Genomic DNA, 23,335 nt, shown 5'->3' with positions numbered 1-23,335 from the left:
GTAGGCGTCCTGTAGCTGCTTATGAGTCTATTTATCATTAGGATTAACAAAGCTCGCCCGGGCTGCCCACACTCAGTCTGCAGGGACGCATACACACACCTGCCCATCCCTCCATCCACTTTGTATTAATGTGCTTACCTGAGGGGTTGATTAGAGTGATTCAATAAATCATCCCCCATAGGCCAAGCCATGCTCACATGACCATCCTGACCATCCTCTACAGACCACCCATGTCACCGTCTGTAAAAAGCACATCGAAGATGATGTTCGTTATGGTGCTGTACGTTGAGGCTAGGGTCCTGCATGTGTGATGGAGAACACTGTGGCCTCGGTCTAGAACGTATGCTCAGATACAGACTCAACGTGGTCTGGCTCAGCCCACGTGTTGCATGTAGGAAATCCACTGCTTGGCCTTCACCTTGACTATAAAAAGTATCGACCAAAAGGTCAGGGAACAAAGTAAACAGGCAACACCCCTGGAGAAAAGGGTCTTTGTAATCCAGGGCTTTGTCTGCCAGCCAGCCTACACATGTCGTCGTGCTCTAATACAATTCCTTTCCTCATCCTGTTCTGCTCTCCATCCAGGGGCGCTGCTCTGTGGCTGACCCTGTGCCTCTCAGCGTGTTTGCTATAAACTGAAGACACATTTTTGTTTCTCACAAAATGGACAATAATGTATTGTAATTCTGCTCTCTCGATCCTCCGTATGACCTATGTCCTAACACAGTCCTTTCCTCTACCTGTCCTGCTCTTCAGATCTTCCATATGACCTATGACCTGGCCAGTGCCATGGTGCGTATCGTCAACCTGATTGGTATGATGCTGCTTCTATGCCACTGGGACGGATGTCTGCAGTTCCTGGTTCCCATGCTGCAGGACTTCCCCCAGGACTGCTGGGTGTCCAAAAACAAAATGGTGGTAAGTAGTGCTTTGCTGTGCTCTTATACTAGTTGGGATCCAAACTGGCACCCTAATATCTAGGAAGTGCACTACTGGGCTCTGGTAAAATGTACACTGTGTGGAATAGGGTGCCACTTCAGACAGAGCCCAAGTCTGTTTAAATCAGATTAGTCCCTCCCTGTTATCTCATCTCTCTGTAGCTGTAATTACTGTACGAAGCCTGTAGCATCATGGGAAATGGCTGCCTTGCATATCTGTCCTCCATTTTCCCGCCTAAATCCAATGTTTTTTTTCCTTTCTCCTTTATTCGCTCACATTTATTCAATTTGCTGCTTTTTGTTCAGTTATTTGGAGCTCTCTCTCTCTCTCCCAGCTATGTATGGTTTGGTTTTCTATATTCTGAAAGTGAGAGCTAGGCGGTGAGCTTGGCTTCGTATGAAATAATGACTTTCAGAGGACAGAAAGCCCTTATCCAATATTGGTCAAGTATTGACAATTTCCCAGCGAGCACTCCTGCTGTTCGTTAATTTCATGACTTTGTTAGCTGCGCTGCGGCTGCAGGTCCACGTCTCGGAGAGAGGGAGAGAGGAGAGAGGGGAGAGAGAGAGAGAGAGAGAGAGAGAGAGAGAGAGAGAGAGAGAGAGAGAGAGAGAGAGAGAGAGAGAGAGAGAGAGAGAGAGAGAGAGAGAGAGAGAGAGAGAGAGAGAGAGAGAGAGAGAGAGAGAGAGGAGTCAGTCACTGGAAAGCCCTATGTCCCGTAATGACCGCACTCTCCTCTGTAATTAAGTTTTCTTTGTGGTTATATAACCAGACCCTGCGACACCTGAGGTGTGACCCTGAATCAACCGCGGCACACGGACGCACAGTATAACCTGCCATGGTCCAAACGAACAGGGCCTTTTGAGAGAGAGAGAGAGAGAGAGAGAGAGAGATGATTTATGATGAGGATTTGTTGTAGAGCTCACGGAAGGCAGGCAAACAGCTCCCAGCCCTCAAAGAGGATTAATCTGGGATCTGTGAATAAAAAACAATTACATCAAATTCTAATTAGGTAATTAAAGACAGACAGGCCAGTAGTCAGTCAGTGGAAACAGTAGCCTAGCGAACACCTTTGGCATGGCAAGCTGTCTACTGTCAGGGAGGGATCACTTTGACCTAAACTCCCGCTCTGCATTACACAACACCATTATGAAAATCTATGACATATGGATTGTGAGTCTATCACTGAAAAACTGCACTCTCTCAAAAAAATGTAAATGTGTTTTGTTTTGTTTCACCCAGTAAACACTGTGGCTAATTTCATTGCATGACTTTTCATGTGAATGTGGAACAGTACAGTGAGAAATATAATTGAACTGTAGCTGTTGGTCTTCTTCTAGCCAAGAGTAAATTGGGCCTGATAAGAATTAGAGGCTAGTGGTGCTGTGGCTCTTGTCTTTCCTTACAGTAGCTGGCCCATTATCTTATTGGGTCATCCGTTCTATACCTTTTTAGGAGGCACTAATAACTTTCCTATCTCTCAGGTTTTACCCCTGTGGGAATGAGTTTGAAAGCAATTTGGACATGTCACCTCAGGAGAGAGCAGATATTGATTCCGCTTGGACCACCATGGGATCTAAGGGGGAAAAAGGGCAATTTATCCACAAACGAGAAGCAAGAAATGAAAAATCACATTTTTCTAAATAGCTGACCTACTTTTTGCCTTGCAGGCGTCTTGTGTCTCGGGCTCCATCCATTCAGTCACACTCATGGTTGTGTTTAGTTTCTGCTCCAAGCAGAAAAGGCCCAGCCAAGGCAGTTCTCCCCTGAGTACTTACATATAGGAGAGTGTATTACTACAGCATGTTGGTGTAGCCAAGTGTTGATGTTCCTATTGAGGCATGATGAAGAGGACATCTGTGGCTGCCCTCTTACATGATAACGATGACGATCACTATGATGACTATGAGGATGAGGATGATTAGAATGATGATAACGACGTTGATGATGATGACTATGAGAGTGATGATGAGAATGAGGACGATGATGATGACTATGAGGATGAGGATGAGAGTGACGTGGATGATGATGATGATGATAACGACGTTGACGATGGTGATAATGACGTTGACGATGGTGATAATGACGTTGATGATGAAAGTAAGAAGTACTCTGGTTTTAGTGCTTGCTGACCTTTTCCCTCCAGACATCTGGCAGAGTGTGAACAGTACCCCCATATCACCATATCCCTCTCTTCCCTCTGTCACCTTTTCTCTTCCTCTCTCCCCCATCCAGAACGACACATGGGGACAGCAGTACTCCTACGCCCTGTTCAAAGCCATGAGCCACATGCTGTGTATCGGGTACGGCATGTACCCACCTGTGGGCATGACGGACGTGTGGCTCACCATCCTCAGCATGATCGTGGGCGCCACCTGCTATGCCATGTTCGTGGGTCACGCCACCGCACTCATCCAGTCTCTGGACTCCTCCCGTCGGCAGTACCAGGAGAAGGTGAGTGACGTTGATCAGAATGGATGGGAATATCACTGGGTAACTGGATAAGCAGCAAGAGATCAACATGTAGGGAGAACAGTATATCTGTACCCAGAGGAGAGTTAGGAAATGAAACCAACCAGACTTAATTTGGACACCCAAAGCGTTGAAAATATTAGACTTCTTTAGATGTGTATTAATTAGCCAGTCAGTACAGTACAGTTAAGCTCAGTTTCAGCCCTAAATGAGGGCAGATTGATGCAGGTTTCCGCCTCCCTTCAACTCCTGTGAGCTGCAGTGCTCAGGGATGCATGAGAGCGAGTCCCAGGCTCCCCTGTGTGGGGATGGGAAGGACCTGGCAGTTGGCCATGGAAGCCCTACCCAGCTCCTAGCTACAGCTCCCTGCCCACCTCCAGTGTGCCCCAGCCTCTCCATGGGCCCAGTGTGGGCGATAATGAGCCTTGTTGCCAGGCGCCCACATTGCCCACCATCTGTGGAAAGGGACAGAGGAGGTGACCCCTGGAGTGGGTGGCAGGGGCTGTAGCGACCCCCCACATACTGTACATCCATCATCAGAGAGCGAGGGAGAGCTTGTGAGAAATAGAGAGTGAGAGACTGAGAGAGAGGGGTGAGGGAGTTGTTCAGGTCAGAATCAGCAGAGCCAACCAGTGTCTCTGGATACCCACTGTATGTGTGTGTGAGCGAGCGTCTGCTTACTGTAATGTGTGCACTGAGACATTGTATATTTGCGTGGGTGTTTGAAAAATCTAGAGACTGTCCTTCATACCTGGAGGAGGCATTAATGGCGGCAGGAGACTGGCGTCAAATGTGAGCTCCAGATAGATACAACCACCAAACTGCTGTGCTATGGATGTGGACTGGCAGCATGACGATTGCTGTGGATGCAGAATTCCTGTTGAACTAGAGGGGAGCAGACAGCCGTCCTAGCTCAGTGCTCATTCTAGTCTGCTCTCCTGCTTCAGTGGTGCTCCGCTTGCTGCCAATAATATTAGGCTTATTAACAGGTGGCCCAACTGGGACACTTCACCACAGATCAGCATGTGGAGCAGGGGCCATTCTCAGCCACCATGCCACCCTGCTGCCGCCTTCCCATTGTGCCACAGCCTCCTGCCCCTTCCCACGTCTCTCAGAATCCTCTCCCCATTCTCCCCACTCTCTGTCTGCCTGGAGGAACTTTAGCACTATAAATTGCAATAAATATTTAAGTATGGGTTTTCCCATTTATCTTTCTGTGTGCTCCAGTAATTAAGTCTGTCTGGATGCTGCCTTCCATAGCTCGCTGTTTCTCCCTGTCTCTCCCTGTCTCTCCCTGTCACTCTCTGTTTCTCTCTGTCTCTCCCTGTCTCTCTCTGTCTCTCCCTGTCTCTCCCTGTCTCTCCCTGTCTCTCCCTGTTTCTCCCTGTCTCTCCCTGTCGCTCGCTGTTTCTCCCTGTCTCTCCCTGTCTCTCCCTGTCTCTCGCTGTCTCTCCCTGTCTCCCCCTGTCTCTCCCTGTTTCTCCCTCCTCCCTGTCTCTCCCCCTGTTTCTCCCTCCCTGTTTCTCCCTGTTTCTCCCTGTCGCTGGCTGTCTCTCCCTGTCTCTCCCTGTCTCTCCCTGTCTCTCCCTGTCTCTCTCTGTCTCTCCCTGTCTCTCCCTGTCTCTCCCTTTCAGACACATGGCATAGTCAGATACTGTAGCCAGTAGTTAGAGGCTGTAGCTAGACACCAGGCAGGTCCATTACATGGTGTAGTTAATGACTGTAGCTAAAAACCCGACAGTTCCACTACATGGTGTAGTTAGAGGCTGTAGCTAGACACCAGACAGTTCCACTACATGGTGTAGTTAGAGGCTGTAGCTAGACACCAGACAGTTCCACTACATGGTGTAGTTAGAGACTGTAGCTAGAAGCCAGACAGTTCCACTACATGGTGTAGTTAGAGGCTGTAGCTAGACACCAGACAGTTCCACTACATGGTGTAGTTAGAGGCTGTAGCTAGACACCAGACAGTTCCACTACATGGTGTAGTTAGAGGCTGTAGCTAGACACCAGACAGTTCCACTACATGGTGTAGTTAGAGGCTGTAGCTAGACACCAGACAGTTCCACTACATGGTGTAGTTAGAGGCTGTAGCTAGACACCAGACAGTTCCACTACATGGTGTAGTTAGAGGCTGTAGCTGGACACCAGACAGTTCCACCACTGTACTGCTGTGCTGAAGGTCAAGCAGTGTTCGATGTAGTGGCCAGGACATGTTGGCTGGTCTCTCTAGCTAGTATGCTAGAAAGACAGAAAGACAATGTGATTGGCCTTTTAGGTCAGTGTGTGTTAGTGTTGTGTAACAAAAGGATCCAGGCCTGTAGAATCCACTCCAGTTGTTGCCCATCTGATCTGTGCCATGGAAGGGCACAGCTGTTTCTGTTCTGTCTCCAGGGCCTCCAGCCTAGAGAGAAACCAGCTGACACTGCACCAGCAGCCAATGGACAAACTCGCCCAGTCATCACACTGGCCCTGTCCTACCAGAGGCTTAGATTGGAGAACAGGGTGTGGTTCTACGTTATCACATTAGCAGTGAGGGTAGGGCAGGTAGCTCTGCAGGGTGAGGCTCTCGCTTTGGGATCAGCCTGCAGATTTGAAGTTAGCAGGACAGAATGGTGCAGGGTAGAAGGGCCTCATTGCTACAGTAATCGTGTGGACTGTTAAACTGTTGGTCTGTGGGCCTATGTTCTGACAGAACTCTGCTTTATGTGTGGAATTGCTCTGTTCTGCTGTTGGCGTGGACCAACAGGCACAATCACCCCAAGGGGACAGTGTTCAGGCTTCCTTCCCATTTACACAGAGAGGAGAGGACACAGGAGACTGGGGGCCTCAGCTCAGTGAGTGAAACCAGGACAGAGGAGAGGAGTGGGAAGCAGAGCCAAACGACACAACACGCCACATTTATCTGCCCAGTTAGCTGTCTCCCTTCCTCCCTCTGGCTCTGACCAGATTCACAGGCTCCGACAGTCATTAGAGCATAGGGAGGAAGGGAGGGGCTACAGGTAGCTACATAGAGGGAATGTATACAGACAGGGATGTGTACAGACAGGGATGTGTACAGACAGGGATGCGTACAGACAGGGATGCGTACAGACAGGGATGTACACAGACAGGGATGTATACAGACAGGGATGTACACAGACAGGGATGTGTACAGACAGGGATGTGTACAGACAGGGATGTATACAGACAGGGATGTAATACAGACAGGGATGTAATACAGACAGGGATGTAATACAGACAGGGATGTATACAGACAGGGATGTGTACAGACAGGGATGTATACAGACAGGCATGTAATACAGACAGGGATGTAATACAGACAGGGATGTAATACAGACAGGGATGTATAAAGACAGGGATGTATACAGACAGGGATGTATACAGACAGGGATGTGTACAGACAGGGATGTGTACAGACAGGGATGTAATACAGACAGGGATGTAATACAGACAGGGATGTATACAGACAGGGATGTATACAGACAGGGATGTGTACAGACAGGGATGTGTACAGACAGGCATGTATACAGACAGGGATGTAATACAGACAGGGATGTAATACAGACAGGGATGTAATACAGACAGGGATGTAATACAGACAGGGATGTATACAGACAGGGATGTGTACAGACAGGGATGTATACAGACAGACATGTATACAGACAGGCATGTATACAGACAGGGATATAAGGACATTCGGCAAGATGAGAGGTCATCTGCTGAAGGGTATGGTGATGATCTTTAGGTGACATACTGGCAACAGTTTAACTTGGCCAAGAAACACAGTCTGAGTATATCCCCTCTGGCAGAGAGGGAAGGGGGGGGGGTGAGAGGGAGAGTGAGTGAGAGAGTGATAGAGAGAGAGCGTGAGAGAGCGTGAGAGAGTGTGAGAGAGTGAGAGAGAGAGGCGAATCTGTGAAGAGTTCAGAAGTATGTTGCAGAAGGAAGATGGGAGGGACATTTGCAATGCTCCTCAAAGACGGAAATAAAATGATCATCAGAAAGCCTGGGCATAATCTGCTGTGAATAGAGAGTTCTATTACAATGTGCCTCCATGTGATAAACGGCAGGCTGTCAGACACTAGCAAGCTTAAAAGAGCCCTTAAAAGGAAGCAAGAACTCTGGTAACTGGTACAAAGCGGAGAGCCTGAGTTATCATACTCTCAAATGCTGTGGCTTGAACTGTGACACGGGAGCCAGATAGGAGATATACTTTTGATTTATTTGAGAAGCAAGGTTCCCCCCCCCCCATATTAGCCAACAACAATCTGACAATCAGTTCTTACGGAATCAGCGCAAAACAAAGTCAAAAGGGAAAATGCTTTCTGCTGATTTAAGTATTTCTTTTTTTCTCTTTATTTTGTAACGTCGCAACATTTTGAGAATTCCCTGGAGGGGTGCGCGTCCCAGGTGGTGTCGCACTCGGTGCCTCTCCCTGTCCCTCTGTCCCCCCTCAATCCCACAAAGGGAATATGGGCATGAGATTGTTCCTCAGCTCACCCCTTCCCTCCCTCCAAACCCCCAGTATTACCGTGCTCCGTGCATGTGTCTCTGCTAGCCTACAATATCTTAAGGTGTGAGTTGGAAAGGGTAGACATCTCCAGATTTCCCCATGGATTCCAGCATCACAGCTACGGCATGTTGAGACCCATATCACACAAAGGGAATTCCATCTCTCCAGATTGAGGGCACAGGCAGCAGCACATCTTTATGGGACTGTGCATATGCCTGTTTCCCTCCCCGACTGCATGTCTGTAACCTCATGTAACCACATGTAACTGTGGAAGTGAGAGAAACCAGTGGGATTTTTTTTCTCATTTTCCTACAAAGATATCAGAAAAACGAGACCTTTCTAAACCCTTGATTTGTTTGGTGTTAGCATGTAGTTATTATTATCATGATGGGTATTTAGTCAATTCCTCAAGCTAGTCCTATGGCATCAGGACAGTGAGAATCTTGACCCCCAAACCGTTTACTATTCCCAGGTCATCACGATCACACCATTCTCAGTATACAGCATAGTACGCACTCTCCCTCTCTCCCCAGTCACTTATTTTCTCTCAACTACAGTAAATGACTAAATGGTGGCCGGCAGTCACCATGGTAAATCCCTGACAGTACATCTATCTGCATTGCGGTTTGGCAGGCAGGCCAGAGCCCAGGCAGGCCAGAGCCCAGGCAGGCCAGAACCCAGGCAGGCCAGAACCCAGGCAGGCCAAAGCCCAGTGTGTCTCTTCACTGGTTAATCCCTCACTAAACTGGGAAGAGGAGGAAAGGGGGGGAGGGGATTCTGATGATGTGAATCATGTCACATGACATCTGGGGGGAGGGGGTACTGTAGTGTTGTGATGGCAAGGCACACAACAGCATTCTGGGTTTCCACTGCTGCTAAGTGTTTGTGTTGGTTTGTTTGTATCCTATCTGTTCTTGGCGGTGTTGGGTAATGATTCTGAGAGGAGCCAGGGAACCCCAGAAGGGGCTTGTGTTGTTGGGAGCTAAGCAGCGTGTTGTGACATGCCAGCAGCCCCAAATGGCTTTAGAAGCAAATGACAGTGAGTGCATGGTGCACAGTGTCCAGCCCTAGCCCCTCCCATGTAAATCTCTAATTAACACTTGGCAATTATTCTCTCGGGTATGCAATCTGGTTTCCGCTCAGGTTATGGACGTGTCACTGCAACCTTAAAGGTCATCGATGATGTCACCATTGTCCTTGATTCTAAGCAATATTGTGCTGCAATTTTTATTGACTTTGCCAAAGCTTTTGATACGGTAGACCATTCCATTCTTGTGGGCCGACTAAGGAGTATTGGTGTCTCTGAGGGGTCTTTGGGCTGGTTTGCTAACTACCTCAATCAAAGAGTGCTGTGTATAAAGTCAGAACATCTGCTGTCTCAGCCACAGCCTGCCACCAAGGGAGTACCCCAAGTCTCGATCCTAGGCCCCACACTCTCTTTACATCAACAACATAGCTCAGGCAGTAAAAACTCTCTCATCCATTTATATGCAGATGATACAATCTTATACTTAGCTGGCCCCTCCCTGGAGTTTGTGTTAAATGCTCTACATCAAAGCTTTCTTAGTGTCCAACAAGTTTTCTCTACCTTTAACCTTGTTCTGAACACCTCCAAAACAAAGGTCATGTGGTTTGGTAAGAAGAATGCCCCTCTTCCCACAGGTGTGATTACTATCTCTGAGGGTTTAGAGCTTGAGGTAGTCACCTCATACAAGTACTTGGGTGTATGGCTAGATGGTGCACTGTCCTTCTCTCAGCACATATCAAAGCTGCAGGCTAAAGTTAAATCTAGACTTGGTTTCAAATCAAATCAAACTTTATTTGTCACATGCGCCGAATACAGCAAGTGTAGACTTTACTGCGAAATGCTTACTTACAAGCCCTTAACCAACAGTGCAGTTCGAGAAGAAGAAAATATTTACCAAGTAGACTAAAATAAAAGAGTAACACAATAAGAATAACAATAACGAGGCTATATACAGGGGGCACCGGCATAGAGTCAGTGTGAGGGGATACATGCTGGTTGAGGTAATCTGTACATGTAGGTGGGGGCGAAGTGACTATGCATAGGTAACAAACAACCAAGGAGCAGCAGCAGTGTAAAAAGGGAGGGGGGGTCAATGTATATTGTCTTGTGGCAATTTTATGAATTGTTCAGCAGTCCTATGGCTTGGGGGTAGAAGCTGTTGAGGAGCCTTTTGGTCCTACACTTGGTGCTCCGGTACCGCTTGCCGTGCGGTAGCAGAGAGAACAGTCTATAACTTGGGTGACTGGAGTCTCTGACAATTTTATGGGCCTTCCTCTGACGCCTATTATATAGGTCCTGGATGGCAGGAAGCTTGAAACTTGAAACTCTCGACCCGCCCAACTGCCTAGCCAGGGTGCAATGATCACGTTCCCGCACTGACTGACTGTGAGGAGGCTCATTGATTTAACTTTGTGTTAGCCTACATGATACACCAGTAAAGTAATAAAAATATAGCTGTCAGCTATATCAGCCACGACTTAACGTTGTTTGTGCAGCTTCAAATGACGAATCAGTTGGAAGTTGTTGCGCCTCCGTCTGTACTTTATTTCCTGCATGTTTTGCAAGTTGCAATCCGTTTTTTGTTGATACAGCATAGTCATTGTATCCGAAAATAATACTTTTGGGTATCATCTTTCCAAGGGCTCCATCTGAATTCACCAGCCGATGTTCCTCTGCAATGCCACGCGCAACTTTTTCTCAGCTGGCACAATCTGATTGGCTGCAGTCCGATTCAAACTGTAATCCGTTAAATGAAGAGTTGATGCTGCACACTTTTTTAATAGCATCATTTTAAATATTTGGGCTGGGGACGGTCTCAAGTCAGGTCGAGTCATAAGGCTCAAGTCCAAGTCAAGTCACGAGTCATTGGAGTTAAAGTCAAAGTCGAGTTGCAAGTCATCATATTTATGACTCGAGTTCAAGTCATGTGACTCGAGTCCACACCTCTGTTACTGGGCACAGACAACAGCACAAAGGTAGATACAACAATATATCACACAACGCAGCCACAACTGTCAGTAAGAGTGTCCATGATTGACTCTTTGAATGAAGAGATTGAGATAAAACTGTTCAGTTTGAGTGTTTGTTGCAGCTCGTTCCAGTCGCTAGCTGCAGCGAACTGAAAAGAGGAGCGACCCAGGGATGTGTGTGCTTTGGGGACCTTTAACAGAATGTGACTGGCAGAACGGGTGTTGTATGTGGAGGATGAGGGGTGCAGTTGATATCTCAGATTGATGCGGAGTGAGGCCTAAGAGGGTTTTACAAATAAGCATCAACCAGTGGGTCTTGCGACGGGTATACAGAGATGACCAGTTTACAGAGGAGTATAGAGTGCAGTGATGTGTCCAATAAGGAGCTTTGATGGCAAATCTGATGGCGAATGGTAAAGAACATCTAGGCGCTCGAGAGCACCCTTACCTGCCGATCTATAAATTACGTATCCATGATCTAACATGGGTAGGATGGTCATCTGAATCTGGGTTAGTTTGGCAGCTGGGGTGAAAGAGGAGCGATTACGATAGAGGGGTGCGTACTTAGTCCCCTCCTGTATTCCCTGTTCACCCACGACTGCGTGGCCAAACACGACTCCAACCCCATCATTAAGTTTGCTGACGACACAACAGCCTGATCACCGACAACGATGAGACGGCCTCTAGGGAGGAGGTCAGAGACTTGACCATGTGGTGCCAGAACAACAACCTCTCCCTCAATGTGAGCAAGAATAAGGAGCTGATTGTGGACTACAGGAAAAGGTGGGCCAAACAGGCCCCCATTAACATCGACGGGGCTGTAGTGGAGTAAATCCTGCCTGATGTTACTGCTGTTCCTAAAACCATTGACATACGTTAGCCTACTGTAACCACAGAGAGAGAGAGAGAGTGTGTGTGTGTTAAGGCTGAGGGATTGTGTACAGGCCTACATCGCCCGATTGGGCCCCATAGCAATCCGCGATAGTCGATCGCTATGGGGGGTCTTTCTCATGACTACCCATGTATTTCCATGGAAATATAACATTTATTTGGAAAGTAATCAATATATAGATATTTTTAAAAGCATTCATAATTTGCGTAAATGTAATATACTATTACTCTTGTTAAAAATATGAAATGGTGTTACATTTGGTGAAGAGCACATTCTGAATTGTTTAGGACTCGAAACTCAAAGTTTAGGACTTGAGACTTGACTTGATACTTGACGGTCTTGACTTGGGACTTGACTTGGGACTTGAGTGCTATGACTTGAGACTTACTTGTGACTTGTAAAACAATGACTTGGTTCCACCTCTGCCCAATAATGTTTGTACCATGTTTTGTGCTGCTACCATGTTGTATTGCTGCCATGTTGTTGTCATGTTGTGTTGCTACCATGCTTTGTTGTCATGTGTTGCTGCCATGTTATGTTGTTGTCTTCGGTCTCTCTTTATGGAGTGTTGTGCTGTCTCTCTTATTGTGATTTGTGTTTTGTCCTGTATTTATATATATATTGTTTTTATCCCAGGCCCCTGTCCCCGCAGGAGGCCTTTCCCCTTTTGGTAGGCCGTCATTGTAAATAACTGTTATTAACTGATTTAACTAGGTAAATCAAATTAAAAATTTTAAAATGAGGTAGGGTCTCTTTGGGGAAGGACTAATGGAAGAAGGTCCTGAAGCTGATTAGTCCTGGATGCTACTGAGGCTCCAGAGACCCTCTGTTCTCTTCTTCCCAACTTAAAATCCCCCTATCAGAACTATTCAATGAAACAGCCATCGTTCCTCCTCGGGTACTGTGCATTCACTGGAACTGTGCTTTGTACATTAACCCATTTCTTCCCAAATACACCCATTTCATAGCCCTAAATCATACACCCATATCCTAGCCCTAAATGCCCTATTTGTTACTTATGAACCCTAGTTCCTTTGCCAGTACACATCATCCCTGTTACTTGCCTATCTCAGCCCTGTTACCCACTTTCTTTAGGCCTGTATTCCCCAAGTCACCAACAGGAACCTATATTCAGCTATTCACTGCACATTCCAACCCTGTTATTTGTATATCTAAGTCCTGTGCCCTCGTAGTAAAGGGGTATAACACATGTGCCCCAGCCCCATTAACCTTTTTCCTACCACAAACGTTTTGCCAGAAAGAATGTGAATGAGCAATAGGCAATAGACCATCCACACCCATACCTGTATGAGCCTCCTGTATCCTTACACCCCATTTACTCATATAAACCAGGTAAATCCATGGGCATACTCATAAAACCAGTCAACAACCAGTGCACAAGCATCAGCATTCATACAAACTAGGTCTACACATGTACTTCAGCCCCACTATTCTTACACCTGCACATCTAACTCAATATAGATTTTTTTTTCAAACAGGTCTACTACTACATGTCAGCTCCGATTGTCATAACAATAGGTGTACTTCTGGATTTCAGCCCCGATATTCATAAAAACCAAACCAGGTCGACAGCTGTACTTCAGTCCCAGTTTACATACCTACAAAGTGTGCACCTGTGCTTGAACCTAATTAGTCAACTAAGCCAGATCTAAATGTGCCGAAGCCTGAAAACTCAAACTGTAAACCAGGACTTCCCCTGCACCTCAGCTCCAGTACGTCTGTAAACCAGGACTTCCCCTGCACCTCAGCTCCAGTACGTCTGTAAACCAGGACTTCCCCTGCACCTCAGCTCCAGTACGTCTGTAAACCAGGACTTCCCCTGCACCTCAGCTCCAGTACGTCTGTAAACCAGGACTTCCCCTGCACCTCAGCTCCAGTACGTCTGGAAACCAGGACTTCCCCTGCACCTCAGCTCCAGTACGTCTGTAAACCAGGACTTCCCCTGCACCTCAGCTCCAGTACGTCTGGAAACCAGGACTTCCCCTGCACCTCAGCTCCAGTACGTGTGTAAACCAGGCCTACACCTTTGACTGAGCCCCAATAACTAGATCTACTGCTGAATATCTCAGCCCAAATACCCACATGAACCAGGTTTACACCTGTGACTATGTCCCAATAATCTGATAAACCAGGTCTACCATTGTGCAGGAGACACTTAACAAATGTATTGACATAACATATTTGTTAAGTTTTTTTACTTATTCAGTTTATGGGTCTGTACATAACCAATTCTCCCTAAACTAACAAAATATGAAGTGGAGGGAGGGAGCGAGGGAGGGAGGGGGAGGGAGGGAGAGAGCAACTTGGGCATTTTAGTTTTGGTAATACAAAAAAAGACTGTAAAATCACCAGGAATTAAGCTCAAATGAGTTTAATTTAGGAAATCCGTTCCCAAGTGTTCCCACGAATAAAAAAAGAGACGCGTGTGTCAATGTAATGTAAGTAGGAAAGGATTGTTATTTTCAAACACAATCTCTTTTGGGGCTCAATTTGCAGTTTGCAGTGTTCAAATGATTATAAAGATGTTACGGACCCCCGACCATCCACTCCGACAACAATCGGCCGGCGGCTGGAACTAGTTTCCTACCCCTGGTGTGGGAGAAAGGGAATAAGGTAGAGAGCTCATACAATTTTATTTAACCTTTAATTTGACAGGGAGTCATGCTGAGACCAAGTTCTCTTTCTCAGGTGAGCCCTGCATACACATCAGAAACATCAATACATATCAATATACACTATACTTAAGCCAGAAGGCACGAGGGAGTGTGGTATGAGGGCTGTTCTTATGCATAACGCAACGCGTAGTGCCTGGATACAGCCCTTAGTCGTAGTATATTGGCCATATACCACAAACCCCTGAGGTGCCTTATGTAGAGGAGTAAAAATAAATGTTTTGTCATACCCGTGGTATACGATCTGATATACCACCTGTCAGCCAATCAGCATTCAGGGCTCGAACCACCCAGTTTCTAAACATCAGTAACACACATCAAAAACATCGTTATCACTATACACATCAATAATACACATCAATATTCACATCAATACACTGAAAGCAAAACAAAATCATAGAAAACACATTCAGTAAATAGGTCCTCAGTCAGCCTTTTGAATTGCCCTAGTGGCACCAAGTCATCCAACTTTAGAGAGCCTTGGAGATTTTTCCACAAGTAAGGTGACAAAAAACTAAATGCAGATTTACCTAACTCAGTGGAGATGGAAGGGATCTCCAGAGTTAGCCCTCCCTGAGGCCGGGTCTGGTATCTCGTACGTCTATAAATTAACAATGAAGTAAGGTACGGGGGAATTCTATGCAGGAGGGCTTTTTTTAAACAAGAAGAGTGCAATGCATTAATCTACACGATTTCAAAGAGGGCCAGCCTACTTTCTGATACAGAAAGAAGGCAGTGTACTGCACCTATCATCCGTAATAAAACCTAGTGCACTATGATAAACTGCATCCAATGCCTTCAATACAGTGGCAGCTGCATTCATATAGACAATATCCCAATAGTCTATAACCGGTATGCATGTAGCCTGAATGATTTGTTTTCTGCTATTTAATGAAAGACAATCAAACCAAGGACATACATCAGCCTACACTCATAGAAAAAGGTTTCCAATAGGGTTTCTAAACTGTCCCCATAGGAGACCCTTTTTTGGTTGAAGGTAGAACCCATTTTTGGTTGAAGGTAGAACCCATTTTGGGGGTTCATGAAGAACTCTCTGTGGAAAGGGTTCTACATATAACCCAAAATGGTTCTACCTGGAACCGAAAGGGTTCTATCTGAAACCAAAAATGGTTCTTCAAAGGGATCTCCTATGGGGTCAGCCGAAGAATCCTTTTAGGTTCTAGATAGCACCTTTTTTTCCTAAGAGTACAGCTGTGGACAAGTTGAGGGACTTGTGTCTTGCACAAGCTGTTGTCATTAGCCTGGGTCTGACTGGGGGTGTTAATCTGAAGGAGGTTAAAGTCCCCTCTTTACCACTCCTCAGAGAAACTTCTTACTGCTGAGTTAAGGGTCTGAAATTGGCCCCGAGGTACCCCTTAAAAATGCAAGCTGCTTGATCATATATTTTCACAGCTTGTAAAAAACACAATGAGGAAGGTAATATAATATATATATTGAATACTGAATAGTGCATTGGGGAAATGCACATCAATACACTGAATGTATTATTATTTTGTTGTTTCCAATTAGTAGTTACAGTCTTGTCCCATCGCGGCAACTCCCATACAGACTCAGGAGAGGCAAAAGTCGAGAGCCATGCGTCCTCCAAAACAGGACCCACCAAGCCACACTGCTTCTTGACACACTGCTCACTTAACCCAGAAGCAAGGCCCTTCAATGCAAGCAAGGACATCCCAGCCGGCCAAACCCTCCCCTAACCTGGACAACACTGGGCCAATTGTTAGCCGCCTCATGGGTCTCCCAGTCACGGCCGGCTGCGACACAGCCCAGGCTCGAACCCGGCTCTGTAGTGACGCCTCTAGCACTGAGATGCAATGCTTTAGACCGCTGCGCCACTCGGGAGGCTGCATTGGGTAAATTTGAATATTCTTTACCAATTCTTTGTCATAGCTATGTAAATGGTTAGGATTCCCAAACGTCCCTGAACACCCCCTCCCTGGTTATGAAAATAGCCAATTACAAGAGTGAAGGTACCATATCACAGGCATGCCGAGAATATGAGTAGAGGACACGGATAACATACCTCTGTAGAGTCCAGAAACACTCAAATGTCTAGGAGTCACCCCGCCAGCATCACTTATCCTCCTTCACAGGCTGTCTCACAGTCACTGGCTGCTGGATTAACTTCTGTTTCTGCTGCCATTGACTGCTCTGCTCTCACAGCCCTGAATTCAATTACATCTAGACTACCTCCACATGATAATGGCACGAAAGTGAATTGAAATTTCATGGCGCACTTAGAGCTCTCCTTTAACAACAGAACATTCAGATCGACATCAGAAGTGTAGCCAGTGTTATATGCTCCTTTATTTTCTGTTGCCTTGTCGAGAGCTCTGAATGGGGGTGTCAGGGTGCCGATGTTCAAGGCTTCAATGAACACTGTGTCTACCGTACTCATATAGGAGGCAAGGATGGAGAGAGGGAGTCAGAGAAGGGGGAGACAAAGAAATGTTTAGAAATGATAATTAAGTGGCTGACATCTCTTTTGGGAAAGACAGAGACATATTTTTTTATTTATTAAAAGGGCTCTTCCAATGGGGACAGCCGCAGAAACCTTTTTGGTTCTAGATAGCACCTAAGAGTGCAGAGGGACATAGCCAGAGACATAGAGACATAGAGAGTAATAGAAGGAAGAAGGTGAGAGAGCACACTATGGCCATATGGAGAGAGGGAGAGATGGTAGAGAGTGGGTAGAGCGAGATGAGATAGTGAGGGAAGGATTGTGCAGTAAAACAGCATCAACGGCTCTAAATCCCTTTCTCTCGTGGGAACAGAGTGTTGGATTGAATTGACAGAGGTTTACGGTTAGAAAGTGGATGCCCTGGAGACCTGATTAGCTTCTCAGTACTGACAATGATTGGATTTATCTAAGTAGCAGAAGAAGAGAAGCAAGGTTCCTTCTGTTAGTGAAGTGATGGCTACGAGGATATAACATCATTTCCTTTCACGCCGGGCGTTATCAGCGACATCACTTCCTCAAGAGAGATCCATCCCCTAGTGGCGTGTTCCCTAGTCCACTGTGTGTCCTCCCCTGGGCTCGAGAGAGAGAGAGAGAGAGAGAGAGAGAGAGAGAGAGAGAGAGAGAGAGAGAGAGAGAGAGAGAGAGAGAGAGAGAGAGAGAGAGAGAGAGAGAGAGAGAGAGAGAGAGAGAGAGAGAGAGAGAGAGAGAGAGAGAGAGAGAGAGAGAGAGAGAGAGAGAGAGAGAGACGGTGGCTGTGGCTATGCGGTCGCTTCACCCTTAGCAAAAAGGATTACAAGAGCATTCTTCGGTGGTTCCCATAGGAGAACCCTTCCCAAAACTGTTCTAACTGGAACCAAAAGGGTTATGCGTGGAACCAAAAATGGTTCTTCAAAGGGTTTTCCTATGGCAACAGCAGAATAACCCTTTTAGGTTCTAGATAACACATTTACATTTACATTTAAGTCATTTAGCAGACGCTCTTATCCAGAGCGACTTACCTTTTTCTCTAAGAATGTATGTGCTAGTAATTCACAACACAAACAGGGACTTATCTTCAAAGCCACTGTTTTTTCTCACTTGGCTAATGCCCTTTCATGCTGAGGGAAATCACATTGTATTGCATTACAAAGCCAAGGATAAATGGATGCATTCCGCAATGACAGTGTTTTATGGGAATAAAGGAGGTTAGAAGACAACAAGAAATCCTAAATCATTGTCGTCGTTGAAACGGAGCAATTGTCTGTGATACATCTGATGCTTCCCAGTTCCCACAGCGAGATGTCAACAGGGCAGAAACAGACAGACAGGTTACAGAGAAAGACAGACAGGTTACAGAGAAAGACAGACAGGTTACAGAGAAAGACAGACAGGCAGGTTACAGAGAAAGACAGACAGGCAGGTTACAGAGAAAGACAGACAGACAGGTTACAGAGAAAGACAGACAGGTTACAGAGAAAGAAAGACAGACATGTTACAGAGAAAGACAGACAGACAGGTTACAGAGAAAGACAGACAGGCAGGTTACAGAGAAAGACAGACAGACAGGTTACAGAGAAAGACAGACAGGTTACAGAGAAAGAAAGACAGACAGGTTACAGAGAAAGACAGACAGACAGGTTACAGAGAAAGACAGACAGACAGGTTACAGAGAAAGACAGACAGGCAGGTAACAGAGAAAGACAGACAGGCAGGTTACAGAGAAAGACATACAGACAGGTTACAGAGAAAGACAGACAGACAGGTTACAGAGAAAGACAGACAGGTTACAGAGAAAGACAGACAGGTTACAGAGAAAGACAGACAGGTTACAGAGAAAGACAGACAGACAGACAGGTTACAGAGAAAGACAGACAGACAGGTTACAGAGAAAGACAGACAGACAGACAGGTTACAGAGAAAGACAGACAGGCAGGTTACAGAGAAAGACAGACAGACAGGTTACAGAGAAAGACAGACAGACAGGTTACAGAGAAAGACAGACAGGTTACAGAGAAAGACAGACAGGTTACAGAGAAAGACAGACAGGCAGGTTACAGAGAAAGACAGACAGACAGGTTACAGAGAAAGACAGACAGGCAGGTTACAGAGAAAGACAGACAGACAGGTTACAGAGAAAGACAGACATTACATTTACATTTAAGTCATTTAGCAGACGCTCTTACAGACAGGTTACAGAGAAAGACAGACAGACAGACAGGTTACAGAGAAAGACAGACAGGCAGGTTACAGAGAAAGACAGACAGACAGGTAACAGAGAAAGACAGACAGACAGGTTAGAGAGAAAGACAGACAGACAGGTTAGAGAGAAAGACAGACAGACAGTTTACAGAGAAAGACAGACAGACAGGTTACAGAGAAAGACAGACAGACAGGTTACAGAGAAAGACAGACAGGCAGGTTACAGAGAAAGACAGACAGACAGGCTACAGAGAAAGACAGACAGACAGACAGGTTACAGAGAAAGACAGACAGACAGGTTACAGAGAAAGACAGACAGACAGACAGGTTACAGAGAAAGACAGACAGGCAGGTTACAGAGAAAGACAGACAGACAGGTTACAGAGAAAGACAGATAGACAGGTTACAGAGAAAGACAGACAGACAGGTTACAGAGAAAGACAGACAGACAGGTTACAGAGAAAGACAGACAGGCAGGTTACAGAGAAAGACAGACAGACAGGTTACAGAGAAAGACAGACAGACAGACAGGTTACAGAGAAAGACAGACAGACAGGTTACAGAGAAAGACAGACAGGCAGGTTACAGAGAAAGACAGACAGACAGACAGACAGACAGACAGACAGACAGACAGACAGACAGACAGACAGACAGACAGACAGACAGACAGACAGACAGGTTACAGAGAAAGACAGACAGGCAGGTTACAGAGGAAGACAGACAGACAGACAGGTTACAGAGAAAGACAGACAGGCAGGTTACAGAGAAAGACAGACAGGCAGGTTACAGAGAAAGACAGACAGACAGGTTACAGAGAAAGACAGACAGACAGGTTACAGAGAAAGACAGACAGGCAGGTTACACATGTAATCTTCAGTAGAGGATCACAAACAAGCTCACATTTCAAACAAGCTCACATTTCAAACAAGCTTACATTTCAAATAAGCTCACATTTCAAACAAGCTCACATTTCAAACAAGCTCACATTTCAAACAAGCTCACATTTTGACTTCACAACCCAATGAGACTGATGCTTAGGAGTACCACAGGAGGACTTTCTCATTGTGTTGGACAGGATTGGACAGGAGGACTTGTTCTCTGAAGGAGAGGAAGAATGTGGCTCTTTTTCTAGAATCATTCTGGTTCATCATCAGATCAGTAAATGTTCAAATTTATACCAAGGGATTTCATTTGAATAGAATTCCTGATAAGAGATAGATTAAAATGCTTAGCTCATGGCAGGGCTTAGAATTCATCTCTCAGATGCTCCGGGAATGAATATCTTCATGTTATTTCTGCCTCTCTTTCTTCTTTTGAAGTCCTATCATTTAGTTTTCCATATTCACATTTCTCATCGATTTTCACAGCACTCTGCATTGTAAATACTGCTATTTTATATATGAATTATGCAATAACCAGGATTAATGGAATAGGATCCCCCCAGTTCTGACCATGTTGTTTCGAGGTCTTTTGTAAGGTGCATTTAGTGTCTATATCTGAGTGTGGTTTGCTATCAAACTCCACCTTTCACTTTCAGCTACATCATCCTAATTCAGACGGTCGACCCTTGAACTCCTCTGTGTCTGTTGTTGGTGTTGTGTGTGTGGGTGCGCACATATGTGTGTGTGCATGAGTATTTGTTTAGGTGTGTGTGTGTGTGTGTGTGTGTGTGTGTGTGTGTGTGTGTGTGTGTGTGTGTGTGTGTGTGTGTGTGTGTGTGTGTGTGTGTGTGTGTGTGTGTGTGTGTGTGTGTGTGTGTGTGTGTGTGTGTGTGTGTTGCGTGTGTGTGTGCATGAGTATTTGTTTAGGTGTGTGTTTAGTGTGTGTGTGTGTGTGTGTGTGTGTGTGTGTGTGTGTGTGTGTGTGTGTGTGTGTGTGTGTGTGTGTGTGTGTGTGTGTGTGTGTGTGTGTGTGTGTGTGTGTGTGTGTGTGTGTGTGTGTGTGTGTGTGTGTGTGTGTGTGTACATGTGCTTGCGCGTGTGTGTGTACATGTGCTTGCGTGTGTGTGTATGTATGCCTTGAACTTGATCACGGGATGCAACACGTTAAATAGCAACCTTGCTCCTGCTCCTGCTACCATTTTGGAGGTGACTGGTCACGGTCGACCGCTCGGCATCATCGGCATGCACAGGCTCACACTCGGGCTCCAGACTGTCCTTCATTCTGTAGAGCAGAGGAGGGCGAGGAGATGGAGGAGGAGAAATGTGATTCGGAAGGCAGGCTCAGGAGCCTCTGGCTTGATCCAGACGGACAGAGACTTGTCTACATCTGAGGAAGTGGTGAAAGACAGAAGTGAAAGCTGAGCGGAGGTCAGAATTATAAAGACGTCAGTCGGAAAAGAGAGTGTTGAAAAGGAGAGCAGAGAGGGGATTGAAAAGACCGATTTAGAGACAGAGCTAGAGAGAGATGGAGAGAGAGAAAGAGAGGTAGAGACAGGCAGAGAAAAAGAGAGTTGTTGCAGTTGTTGCTCTTCCATGAAGCGAGAGCGAGCATTATTTCATTAGCTGGCTCCCTCCCCTTTTCTGCCTTGACGTGTGTGTGTGTGTGTGTGTGTGTGTGTGTGTGTGTGTGTGTGTGTGTGTGTGTGTGTGTGTGTGTGTGTGTGTGTGTGTGTGTGTGTGTGTGTGTGTGTGTGTGTGTGTGTGTGTGTGTGTGTGTGTGTGTGTGTGTGTGTGTGTGCGCGTCAGTAGTGACAGCAGTGAGCCCGTTGAACACTGTGCGCTCACGTTGAGTGACCCGCTTCCTTCGACTGGACAGGCCCGGCTTGCCTTCAAAATGGCACCCTATTCCCTATATATTGCACTACTTTTGACCAGGACCCAGGGCACTATAGGGAATAGGGTGCCATTTTGTAAGCTATTTCTCTTCAGGCACTGCTGCGGGCACCTCATAACAGGGTCTGATTCTCAGGGAGCCAGTCACTACCCACTGTCATTAGTGATGTCTCTCTGGAGGTAACAGGTTTCTCTGTCTCCTGGAGAGGGGGAGGGAGGGTGAGAGGTGGGATGGAGGGAGATAGAGGGAGTGTGTGGTTGAGGTCAGTGGCTGGAGGTAACAGGTTTCTCTCCGGGAGACAGGTGGAAGGAGAGAGGGAGTGTGTGGTTATTATGAGGTCTGTGGCCACAGTGTGTTAATGTCTATTATTTCTATATAGCCTCTCCTCTCTGATTAGTATGATTTGTAAGTCATTCCGAAACAGGGCTGATGCAGGGCTATCTATTTTTAGGAGAACATTCTCAGAGGATGTTCACTCTGACTGTACATTCAGCTTGGGGAAAGAGACACGTAAGGTTACCCCCCCCTCCCCCATCTGTTGTAACAGTATTATGCCTGTATAAAGCATATCAGGGATGATCAGTGTAACCTAGGCTTAATAACTTCTTAGGGCCAGACAACATTCCACTGAAAAGGCAGCGTGCGAAATTCAAAAATATTTTTGGGAGATATGTAACTTTCATATATTCACAAGTGCAATACACCAGATGAAAGATAAACTTCTTGTTAATCTACCCATCATGTCCAATTTCAAAAAGGCTTTACAGCGAAATCACAACATATGATTATGGTAGGTCAGAGCCTAGTCACAAAAACACACACAGCCATTTTCTAGCCAAAGAGAAGTCACAAAAAGCAGAAATAGAAATAAAATGAATCGCTATGTAACGTTCGTCTTCCTCCTCTTCTGAGGAGTAGTAGGAAGGATTGGAGGACCAATGCGCAGCGTGGTACGTGTTCATTATGAATTTATTAAACACAGAACACTAAAACAAAAATAACAAAGAGAATGACACGAAACAAAACAGTCCTGTCTGGTAACATACACAAAGACAGAAAACAATCACCCACGAAACACAGGTGGGAAAAGGCTACCTAAGTATGATTCTCAATCAGAGAAAAAGCAAACCATGCAATAATCTGAGTGCGGCTCTCAGACAACAAATCAAGCCATACAGATATCCGCCATGTTGGAGTCAACAGAAGTCAAAAATAGCATTATAAATATTCACTTACCTTTGATGATCTTCATCAGAATGCACTCCCAGGAATCCCAGTTCCACAATAAATGTTTGATTTGTTAGATAATGTCCATAATTTATGTCCAAATACCTCCTTTTTGTTCGCGCGTTTAGCCCAGTAATCCAAATGCTCAATGAGTGATCGCTTAG

The 23,335-nt window shown here is 45.9% G+C and overlaps 1 protein-coding gene across 1 annotated transcript in view; it reads left to right on the top strand.

The window, feature by feature from the left end:
• The window catches only part of LOC124033799 (potassium/sodium hyperpolarization-activated cyclic nucleotide-gated channel 4-like), a 116,645-nt gene that overhangs the window by 63,191 nt on the left and 30,119 nt on the right, over positions 1 to 23,335 (top strand). The window contains exons 3-4 of the mRNA XM_046346124.1: positions 757 to 918; positions 3,175 to 3,393. Of these exons, the coding sequence (XP_046202080.1) occupies positions 757 to 918; positions 3,175 to 3,393 (381 nt within the window). The remainder of the gene's footprint in view (positions 1 to 756; positions 919 to 3,174; positions 3,394 to 23,335) is intronic.

Source organism: Oncorhynchus gorbuscha, linkage group LG04 (genome assembly GCF_021184085.1).
Source record: "Oncorhynchus gorbuscha isolate QuinsamMale2020 ecotype Even-year linkage group LG04, OgorEven_v1.0, whole genome shotgun sequence".
Taxonomy (NCBI): domain Eukaryota; kingdom Metazoa; phylum Chordata; class Actinopteri; order Salmoniformes; family Salmonidae; genus Oncorhynchus; species Oncorhynchus gorbuscha.
This window is presented reverse-complemented; position numbering and strand designations above follow the sequence as displayed.